This window comes from Lynx rufus, unplaced genomic scaffold (genome assembly GCF_022079265.1).
Source record: "Lynx rufus isolate CCGP_SWC_20201006 ecotype Redwood Valley unplaced genomic scaffold, mLynRuf1.p SCAF_8, whole genome shotgun sequence".
Taxonomy (NCBI): domain Eukaryota; kingdom Metazoa; phylum Chordata; class Mammalia; order Carnivora; family Felidae; genus Lynx; species Lynx rufus.
This window is the reverse complement of record NW_025814896.1, coordinates 1,537,196-1,547,730: the sequence shown is the minus strand read 5'-3', so window position 1 is coordinate 1,547,730 and position 10,535 is coordinate 1,537,196. Positions and strand designations below refer to the sequence as shown.

The window sequence follows — 10,535 nt, the reverse complement described above, 5'->3', positions numbered from 1 at the left end:
GGGCGCCCCCCCCCCCCGCCCCCCAATGGCCCCGGAGGACGGATGTTGTCCCCGGCACAGCTGCTTGGGCCGGGAAGGCCGAGCAGGGAGTTGCCGCTTGGTTCTTCCAAAATAACGGTGAGGGTCTCTCGCTCGGGACCCGACGCCTGGTCGGGGGTGGGGAGGCGGGAAGGGGGCACCGCCCTGCCCAACTGGGCGGCTCCTCACCTATTCTCCTGTGAGTAGCCTCCCGGGAAGGGCAGCCCGAGGCCTGTGGGCACGGAGACGGGACGGCAGCGGGGTCTCCCCCCCGCGACAGGGGCGTCCTGTCCGGGCTGAGCCCCCTCCGCCAGGCACGTCCGCGCACAGGCACCCCGCCTGCAGGTGCCACACGGTGAGAGGCAGCGGCACCTGGCTTGCCCGCCGCACCCCAGTCAGAAGCGCCAGGCCTACACGCGGACACAGGGGCACATGGGGACCAGTGCCCCGAACCTCAGCGCGTTCCCCGTGCCCTGACTGCGGCCCAGACCCGGGGCCTCCTGACCGCGCAGGGATGGCTTCTCCACGTGTGGGCCCCCAGGCCGGCCCAGCGTCCCTCTCCCGTGCCGGTGGGCGACCTCGAAGGCACTCTGTGTTTGAGGGTCTCCTGGTCGACCCGGCGTGGCCAGCAAGGTCCAGCAGACCAACATACGGAGACAAGTGTCCGCAAGGAGAGGCGGCCTGAGTGAGCACCGGACCCGCTGCTGACCCGGCGGGCAGGGACCGGGCTGCGAAATCCCACAGGCGTCGGCAAAAGAAATGCAAAATCGACACCTTTATTTTACATTTTTTACTCACGGCATCGTTTGTCTTTAAAAAAAAAAAAAAAAGACAACATCACGTGTAAATTGTGCTGCTCGAACTGGAGGTACAGCCTCAGGAGGACGCGTTCTGGAAGCTAACGCCAGGGACCACGGTGTTTAAACACGAAAGGCGAGCTTCGGCCAGGAGGCCTGGCGGCTGGCAGCTGCTCCTGCTGTCTCGGATGTTGGCTGGCGAAGGGCGGCAACTGAGCGGAAACGAGGACGAGGCCCCTGGCGAGGCGCGCCCCGCTCCCCTCCATGCCTTATTGTCTCCCCGACCCCGGTGGCTGCTTGTCATTCGGTTCCTTGGGCACAGCTCCTTCTAGCCGGCCTGACCAACTAAGGGGTCACCCCAGCGTGGGGGGAGGGCTTCCGCGAGTAAAGGGGGGTTAGTAAGGATTCCTCTGGGACAAGCCAGCTGGGATGATCCGAGGTAGGCCGGGACATGCGGTCACTCCACCACCAGCACTGACAGTGCCTGTGGGGTCAGCACAGGACCCCAGGTCCTTCACTCTGTCAGAATCAGTCACGATACGCAGATTCAGTCAGAATGAGGCCCTTTACTGCCCCCTCTGGGGAAATCATCCAAATAAATACACAAGTAGACGACGACGACGCTGGTGTGAATGGCTTGCCCTCGGGGTGGCATCCTGGCACAGTGCACAACCTGCACATCCGTCCCTAGCAGTCCTTCACTCACAGGGAGGGAGAGTTCTCTGTGCCGTGTCTTTATCCGTCAAATGTGAGAAAAGGAACAGATCCTGAGCCTGAGGAGGTCCCATGTCGGGTGGCTCCCCTCATTCACGTTGCCTGCTTGAGCTTGACCTCGGCCCTTCCATTTGTGATCCTGGTTTTACAACAGGTGGCTTTTTTGTTGTTGTGTGTTTTTTTCCAACTGCCACAATGTGTCAACACGGCAATGGCAGATGTGGACAAGAGAACTGCTGGTAGTGGGCCCTCCAGGTCAGCCCCGGCTGGAGTGGCCCAGTGTCACACAGCCTTTGGGAGAGTCCCCTGCTGTCTGCAGGGGGGGCTCAAGGCCTTCTCATTAGCCTCTCCCCCTCTCCGGGGCCTGACTGCCGTCTGTACAGAAGACCTCCCCGCCACCGTGTTGAGGGATGCCCAGCGCCTCAAGGTCCCGCTGGCTCGTCTTCTGGTGGATGGACCGGATGGTCCCCCTCTGCCGTGTTGGAGCCAGGCAGGCAGCGAGGCGGGTCCGATGGACGCCCGAGGCCCTAGGCCAAGGCCAGTGCACACCAGGCCTCCTGGCACAGGGTCCCGCCGAGGCCAGCCTGGGGGCCCAGGGCTGCAGAGGGGAAGGCAAAGTCCTCGGGCTCGAACTTGAACTCCAAGTGGCTGGGAGCCAGGGGGTCATTCACCTGGCCAGAGGCCTGCAGGGGGAACAGGGGAAGCACGAGAATGGAGGACTGGCCAGTAGGCCTCGCTTGGCGTAGGGAGCCCTCGGGACCGGGACGTTTGTCGTCAGAGGCCTTCTCAGACCCTGGAAGAGGGCGGGAGGCCCCGTGTGACGGACAGGACAACACGTGAGGGCGTTCAGCCTGGAGCGTGCCACAGGTCAGCTGCTGGAACCAATGGCCAACTGAGTGCCCAGCCCTGAGCTCCTTCCTGGGAGAGGCCCTTGGGGGCGCTGATGGGGGTCTGACCTGGTGGGCGAGTCAGGGTTCCCTGAGGAGGTGCCCGGGAGCCAGCTCTGGGTCCCCGGTTCCACCCCACCTGACTTACCTGGGAGGTGACGCTGGACCCAGGGCACGAAGGGGATGCCAGGTTGGATTTGGGTTTCAAAGTAGCTGCTGAGCTCTCAGTGTCCGGGACAGCGGGCGGGGAGGCCGTGGGGTTCCCTGTGCTGCATCCTGGAAGGGGGGGGCACATCTAGCTGTACTGGGCACTTAACGGGTCAGAGGGACTGGGTGTGGCACCCTCGACCTGCCCTGCTGCCCCTCAGCTGGGTAGGCTCGCACCGCCCGGCCCCTCCCCAGACCGGACGGGTCCCGGGGCAGAATCAGGGGTACTTGTGCTTTGGGAGGGCAATGCTGGAACGAAACGTGCAAATCTCTAGCGGTGGGAATTTGCGACACTCAAAGCGACTCCAAGGGGAGAACGTGTACCCCGCAGGAGGGCTGGGGACTGGCCTCTTCCTGGCATCCCGAGGGGCCCTGGTCCCTCACACCTGAAGAGCCCTTGGTCTTCGCAGCGTTCTTGGGCTTGCGTTTCCTCGTCTGGATGCTTTCCTTCTTCATCGCCAGGGGCCGAGGCACCTGGCAGGGGCAGGCAGGGGAGGGTGACTGGTCCTGTCTTTTCTCGCCCTTGGGCCTCTTGAATGGCCACATGCCCTGATGTCAGCCCTGCAGAGCTAGTCACTCTGGGAGGTGACGGAGTCGTCAGAGCCCTTGGTGAGCTGCTGGCCCTGGGCTTGGGGCCTTCGTCCCGGCAAAGCGGGCAAGAGCCAGTCCAGGCCCAACCCCCCAGAGCTGTAGGGGCCAGGAGGGCTCTAGGGGCGCACAGAGGCCACACCAGGGGCCTCGCCCCTGTCTCAGGTTGAATGGCTGCAGACCTGCCTCAGCGACGCTGAGCCTCAGTAGGCCCATCTGGGAAAAGGGCCTAAGGGTAACAGCATAGGCCTGGAGCGCGCAGTCAGTGGGGGCCACGCGGGACACACGCTCGGCCCCGCTCTGCCACCTGCCTCCTCAGGGCCCCGTGTCTCACGTGACCCGAAGAGGGCAGCCCCGCCCCCGCCTCCCCCCTCCCGTCCACTCGCCGCGCCCCATGCCCCGCCCCCAACTCGCCCCTCCCCCGCCCCACCCAGTCCTCACCCGGGCCCCTGCCCCACCCATGGCCCGCCTTCCCCTTTTCCCCCCCTTCCCCCCTCCACTCACCCCGCCCCGCCCCATCCAGTCCTCACCACCCCCACATGGCCCCGCCCCTGCCCCGCCCATGCCCCCTCCAGTCACCCCGTCCCCGGCCATGACCCGCCCCGCCCCGTTCACTCACCCAGGCCCCGCCCCCCCAGTCCTCACCCCGCCCACCCCGTCCGCTCACCCCGTGCAGCTTCATGTACAGACCGCAGGCGTTGCACACCGGCTCGCCGTCCGCGTTGCGCCGCCACAGCGTGGTGTTGGTCGTGTGGCAGTTGCTGCAGCAGAGGCCAGCGCGGCGGGACGAGGTCTGTGCACGGGGGAGGCTGGTGTGAGCCGCGGAGACAGGAGCACTGGACCCGGAGTCAACCAGGGTCCGCCCGAGTCCCTCCCCGGGAAGCCGAGGCCACATCCTGACTCTGTCTGGAAGGCAGCTGCTCTTACTGGACACGATTTGAGTTTCGTCTCCCTGCCCCGGCCCTCTCTCCCATCTGCCTCTCGGTGCCAGGAGCTACGCACAAGGGGGCGCCCTCCTGCGGTCCACCCCGGCCCCGGGCTCCCCACCCCCGCCAGTCCACCCACCTTCCTGGCATGGCAGGGGGCCTTAGGACCTTCCCCAGGCTGTCATATGTGGCAACAAACAAACAAACAAACAAAACCTCACACACCAGGATGCCAGCTAGATGCGAACTTCGGATATGCAACAAAGACTTCGCAGAAGTGTGCCTCCGTGCAGTGTTTGGGACATACTCACACTAAAATGCTAGTTGCTGTTTATCTGAAATTCACATTTGACTGTCTTGTGTGTGACCCTGACCTACCCCTTTGGGCTGCACCGAGGGCCCCACTTCCTGCACCTCCGCTCTCCCCATCCAGCTGCTCCCTTAGAGCTCATACTGCCGTCACACCTCCCAGAAAAGTTGCACCATCATTGAAAAGTAGGAGTCCGAACCCCTCCCCTTGGGCCATCATGCCTCCTCACGCTGAATCCTTCCTACGGAAACACTCAGGCCAGGGCACGAAGGTGCCAATGCGGGGCCTTGAACGTCAGTGCTGGTTTTCAGCGGCACTCACGAGTACACACACAGAGCTCGCCTGCACCTCCCACAAACGTCCTCACGGTCGCCTGTGCGTCTTGCGAGAAGAGAAGCCTCGGTTCCGCCCCGCAGCCGCCCCCCCCCCCCCCCGCAGGTGTGGAAACAACCACAGGTGGAATCGATGCCGTGTGTGTGTGTGTGTGTGTGTGTGTGTGTGTGTAAAACAGCCCAGAAGTCCAAGAGCCGTCTCTCTGTACCCTGGGAGTGCAAGGGAAAAATCTGGAACCTGGATTAAGCAGTGAATTCTTTCTTAGTGAACATAAATTAAGATTAACAAAAAGAGGGGAAGAAAGGACCTGGACAAAAACTTAAAAAGTCTGTTCGTTTGTATTTTCCTCTCGCCTCGTCGGGCTGTGTGCTACGGATGGGGCACCGAGGCTCAGAGGTGCTGCTGGGCCGGAGGCATCGGGGTGGACGGAACCGCCCCCCTGAGCCCAGCGCACTGCGGGGACACATCCCCGGTGCCGTCCCTGCCCCGACAGACGCCCGAGCCTCTGTCCTTCCTCGCTGCCTGCACAAGCGGCCAGGCCTGGCCACTCTCAGGGTCCCCTCGCTGCCAGCCCCCCCCCCCGCCCCCGCCGCTGTATTTTGTTTTCTTCTTTGGTCTGTTCTTTTCAAAAGAAGTTAAACTTCAAAGCCTGCTGGCTGCAGCAGCTCCAGGCTCCGCACGCGTCTGATTCAAGTGAAGAAATCAGGACGCTGGGCGGCCCAGCCAGGGCGGGCCGAGAGCCGGAGCGGGGAGCAGGGAGAGGGGCCGCTGCTGCTCCTCGGGCTGGGAGGGGTGAGGCCAGCTCACACAGCGAAAACCACTTTTCAAAGTAAGAGACGCAGCTCGAAACTCACAACAAGAGGTACAGCGGGGGGAGGGGGCACGGCCCCATTTCAAGTGGGTCCCCTCATCCCGCTCTCGGAAAAGGACACGGTCGACGCTTAACCTGACAAAGCGTGTGTCCCTTGCTGGCCAAGGGCAGGCCGTGCCAGGGACAAGCCTGTGAGGCGGACTGTGCAGGAAGGAAAACCCGGGGTCCTCAGTCAAGGTCCAGATTTGCTCCTGGAAGGATGCGGGGCCCCTTCCTGGAGGTGGCGCCGCCGGGGCCCTCTGGCCTTGGCCGCAGGGCTCTGACGTTGGGGTGGGGTGGGGCTGGGTGGCGGAGGGCTCTGAGCACCTGGCCACACAAGCAGGCGCGCAGGGGTCTGTGGGGCCACCTCAACTCTCCCCACTCGCTCGCCCACACTGACAGAAGCCTCAGGTAAGAGGTCCGTGCCCGTGACTAAGATGCACCCAGGATGCAAAGGGCAGGAAAGATATGAACTCCTTTGGGACTGGGGGTGAGGCCTAGGGGTGGTGGACGCACACTGGTTATTGTCACATTCCTGTGTTGTTGGTGACAAGTGTCTAGAACTTCTGTAATCATTTGAAAGAAGGTTAGGACAATTCTCTCCGGGGGCATCGGTGCTGGCCACCCATGAGGGAGAGTGAGGCACGAGCAGGGACACGTCTGGGGTGACCGGCCCAGCCCTGCCACGGCCGCCTTGGGGCCTGGGCTCTGGTCCCAGCACTCTCCGAGAATCTCCGAGTTTCCACACGAGCCCGGCCCCGCCAGCCGGGTCACCCTCCCTGAGTGCCAGGCAGGAGCCCAGAGACAAATCAGAGGAGCCAGCTCGGAGGAGAGGGGAGTAGGACCCCTCTAGGAGCACCGTCCCCCCTTCCTAGGCTCGTCCCGCATTCAGATCTGCCTGGACGCAGGGATGACCAGCTGACCGACCACCCTCTGAGGCCGGCCGCCTGGGGGGGGGGGTAAGTTGAGGGCATTCTCCACCCCACGAAGCGTCCTTAAAGCTAATCATTCCTCGTGCCCCGGACCAGGACGCGGAGGCCGCACCAGTCCACAGAGCGGGCTAAGGCCTATCCAAGCACCCCACCTAAAGTAATCTTTCCAACGCAGCAGGGGGACAGTGGGTGCAGGGGCCTCGGCCGAAGACCCCAGACAGGTGCATCACCAGCGGGGGCGGGGAGGCGGACAGTCCCAGGCCCTGCTGCGCCGGGCTGCGGGGGGAAGCCACTCTCTGAGCGGCTTGAGCCCTGGGGTCATCACAGGGCTGCTGTGAAGGTGAATGCCTCAATGCCTCATGGCCCCTGCCTGCTTACCCCCACGTCGGGAATTTTCTGCTGGGAGGTGAGCCCTGTGAGGGGTGGGGGGCAGAGACGGGAGGATCCGAACCTTCTCTTCCTGTTTACCAGTGTTCCCGTCCCCACCCCCCGGGGGAGAAGGGAGGGAGCAGAGGAGCAGCCGGCCTGCTCCCTGGGAGTTGGGGGGTGGGTCAGTCCCCCAGGACACCTCTGCTTTAGCCTGTTTCCCCATCTGTGAGGGCCACACCGGGTGCCAAGCCAGTGCTGTACGTGTGTGTGTGGGGGGGGGGGAGTGGGCATGATCACAGGGGCAGAAACATAAGTGAGGAGGTGATATGGATTCTGAGGTATCCCCTCCTTCCAGGAGGCACAGTGTGGGTGGAGGGGAATTAGGGGACCCGCGGAGCCCCAAACTCCAGGCTCGAACAGGGAGAGGAAAACAGTGGCTGCCCCCAAACTGCCTGGGTCAGCGCTGCCTCCTGCCTGCCTGGTCTGGAGCCTGGATCGGTCGGGCGCCTCCACCGCCCAGGTCTGGGTTTCCCGTCAAGGGCCAGCGCCTGAGCACCAGGCAGCCCAGAACAGCCGGGCCCCCTGCAGCAGCCTCCAGGGACGAGCCCCCCACCCGCCCTCCGATGCACCAGAAGCGGCCAGAGCCGGCTGACCGGCCGTGACAGGGCTCACACCAGCATTAGAGCAGAAGGCCCGGCATCCCCAGAAACAGCCACGCCCGGACCCAGGACTCAGGAGTCGCTGTGGCCTCACGAACTTTAGACCGCTTGCAAAGGCGGGCCCTGCCACGCGCAGAATTACTCGAACCTCCAAGTTCGCCGGTGAGACGGCAGAGAACCAGCGCCTCGAAACCTTCACACAGCCTCCGGGGACTCTGCCCGGCTGGGGGCAAAAGTGAGTCCCCGGTCCTCTCCGCTCAGCACCCAGCCACACGCCAGGAGAAACCAAAAGTGAAAACAAGTTTTGCGCATGGAACCACCGCAGACCCGGTCTCAGCTCCAGCCCCCTGGTATGGGGGGGGGGAAGTGCTCCCCAAGAGCAGGGGTCCCCAGGACCCCTCCTGCATTGGATTTCAACCCCCTGCCACAAAGCCACCACCCAGCGGCCACCTTTCCCTCCAAACCCCACGCCCGGGCCATGTCACCTTGCGCCCCCTGCCACCCTCGGAGCCGCAGGGCTGAGCCCCAGGAGGCCGCTTGGGTCCACAGCCATCCTGTACCCCGGGTCCCAGGCAGAGTCACCGGGTGGCCCCTCTTCCGGGGGGGCCCACAGACCCAGGGCAGCACCGCCTTGGGCTCAGTGAGCCCAGCCCTTCTGCGGAGGCGCGCTGGGCAGGGCAGGGCCTGTGGCGGGGCCTGGGCCTCCCGGCGGCTCCCGGATGGACGGCAGACAGCGCTCCCAGGGCCCTGCTGGGGCACCCAGCCTCTCTGGGGACTCAGCTCGGCCCCCTGCAGGCGGCACTCACCAGGCGCTTCTGTGGGCGCACGAGCGGCCTGTTGACTCCGTTCATCTTGTGGTAGAGGCCGCAGGCGTTGCACAGGTAGTGGCCGGTGCCGTCACGGCGCCACAGCGGCGTGGACAGGGCCCCGCAGTTGACACACTCGCGACCCTCGCCAGGGAGCTCTTCCAGGAAGTCCGGCACTGGGGGGACAGGCAGCTGGTCGCGGGCCGAGGCACTGCCCTTCCCCGGGGCCCAGCGTCTGCTGCGTCTTCCCGCTGTGTGTGCCCCTGGCTTTCATTTTATTTTAACGTTTATTTTGTCTACTTTTACTTTGAAACTTAACTTTACATATTATAAAGTTTGTGCCAGATTAAAAGAGAAGCTGGTTAGGGTTGCCTTGCAGGGTGGGGGAAGGTAAGTCAGTCAGACCCCCGGGCGGCAACCAGAATGGTTCCCCTTAGAACCGAGGTGTAGTTTTGATCCCCTGGGGAGGCGGAGTGGTCAGCACCGGCGGAGGGAGGTGGCCCCAGGGCCTCGGCCTCTGCAAAACGGGACGTTAGGAGGGCCGGGCTGAGTGGATGGTGCCATCCCACAGAGCCTACAGCCCCTGCCTTTCCTGTCGGCTTTGCTCGGGTGGCGACCACCGTGGAACACAGCTGGGCCTGTGCCACCGCTCAGGGGCCCGCAGGGCAGAAGGGAGAGGTCCCCGGCTCCCTCCCCGGCGGCACCGGGTGCCCTGTGGGGGCCGGGTGGGGGTCAGTCCTGCGGGAGCCGCCCTGGGTGACGGCGGAGGGGACCCGCTTCCTGCGCCTTGGAGGCAGTCGGGGCCGAGGCGGCTTGGGGGTGGGCCTGCGAGGCTGCACCCATGAAGTAGGGCGGCCCAGGGGCTTCCCGCCTGCGGCGAACACAGGCGTGCACCCCCCCCCCCCACCGGAGCAAATGCGCCTGAGGGGCCTGGAATCCGATTATCCAAATTGGCACCCCGGGGGCGGGCGGTGAGCCACTGAAGCCAGGTCTCAAATTAGAATATGTAAACATTCTAGAAGGAGCAGAGTGTGGCCGCTTACTGAAATAAATCGTATTCTGAATTTTATAAAAACCACTTAGAAACTTCTCATAAGAGCGTATGAGGTGAGCTCAGCTGGTGAGACCCAGGGGGTTGGGTTCAGGAGAAAGGAAGCCCAGGACGGCAGTTTTGGTCTCAGGGTGGGTGACATTGTGGCAGATGCTGTATTCTGCCCGCGTGTACTTGTCCCGCAGTTCTGGGCCTGGCGGGGGTGGGGGGGTGTCGCGGGAGCCTTGGCCGGGTGCAGGACTGCACCCCAGGGTCACACTCACCGAAGGTGGCTCTGCGGCTCGGGAGGCCAGCCGGGCGGCCCTGGAGGCCGTGCAGGACGCTGCCTTCGAAGGGTCCGGAGGTCCAGGACGGGGCCACCTCGGTGCTCACGTAGGCGGGGTAGGCGGCGGGGTAGGACGCGCCCACCGGCCGCCCCAGCGGGGCCGGGTACTGCTCGCGCGCCAGCAGCGCGCCCTGGTAGGCGCCGCCGTCCCGGGTCCCCGCGCCGCCCCCACTGCCGGGCCCGGGGGGGCCGTGCGGAAAGGGGCAGGCGGTGGCTCCGGGCGGCTGGGCGGCCGGCGGGTGCGGGCCGCCGGAGCCGAAGGCTGAGGAGTCTGCGGCCGCCGCCTGCGCCCAGCCGGGGTGCGCGCCTAGCCCGGGGGCCTGGGGGCCCGGCTCGCACGCCGGCAGGTAGGGCAGCATGGAGGGGACGCGCGCGGGCGGCACGAACACCGGGGAGCCGGCGCCCGGCGCGTGCAGAAAGGCGCCCGAGTCGGCGTAGGCGGCCTGGCTGGGGCTCGGGGCCAGCGCCAGGCTCTGGTACATCTTCCCCGACGCGGCCCGGACCCGCGGGGAGGGGGCGCCGGCGTCGAGCTCCCGGCCGCTGTGCGCCGCCTCGGCGCCCGCGTCCCCGCTCCGCAGCGGGCCGCGGGGTCAGCACGGCGGGGCGCGGGTGGCCCCCGGCGGCCCCGGCGCAGCCCGAACGCCGAGCTCACCTCCTCCACGGCCGGGCCTCCGAGCTTCCCGGGGTGCGCTCGCCAGGGCCCGCGGTCGGGGGGGCGGGGGCGCCGCGCTGGGAGAGGGCGCCGGGCCCGGTGGGGCGCTCA

The 10,535-nt window shown here is 65.5% G+C and overlaps 1 protein-coding gene across 1 annotated transcript; it reads right to left on the bottom strand.

Moving 5' to 3' along the window:
* Positions 1-865: 865 nt before the first annotated feature.
* On the bottom strand, positions 866-10,254 carry GATA5 (GATA binding protein 5). Its single transcript, XM_047069302.1, has 6 exons — positions 9,711-10,254; positions 8,397-8,572; positions 3,879-4,004; positions 3,010-3,097; positions 2,565-2,692; positions 866-2,212 (listed from the first exon to the last, which is right to left on the bottom strand). Exons 1-6 carry the CDS (start codon positions 10,252-10,254, stop codon positions 2,057-2,059), a joined length of 1,218 nt encoding a protein of 405 aa, XP_046925258.1. The 3' UTR covers positions 866-2,056.
* Between the last annotated feature and the right edge of the window lie 281 nt (positions 10,255-10,535).

Excerpts from the sequence above, each read along its gene's own strand:
- GATA5 (XM_047069302.1), bottom strand. The coding sequence starts at position 10,254 with ATGTACCAGAGCCTGGCGCTGGCCCCGAGCCCCAGCCAGGCCGCCTAC. Across the intron at positions 2,693-3,009 it reads GAAGACCAAGGGCTCTTCAG|GATGCAGCACAGGGAACCCC; the intron begins GTGTGAGGGACC and ends CCCCCCTTCCAG. Across the intron at positions 2,213-2,564 it reads GGTCCAGCGTCACCTCCCAG|GCCTCTGGCCAGGTGAATGA; the intron begins GTAAGTCAGGTG and ends TTCCCCCTGCAG.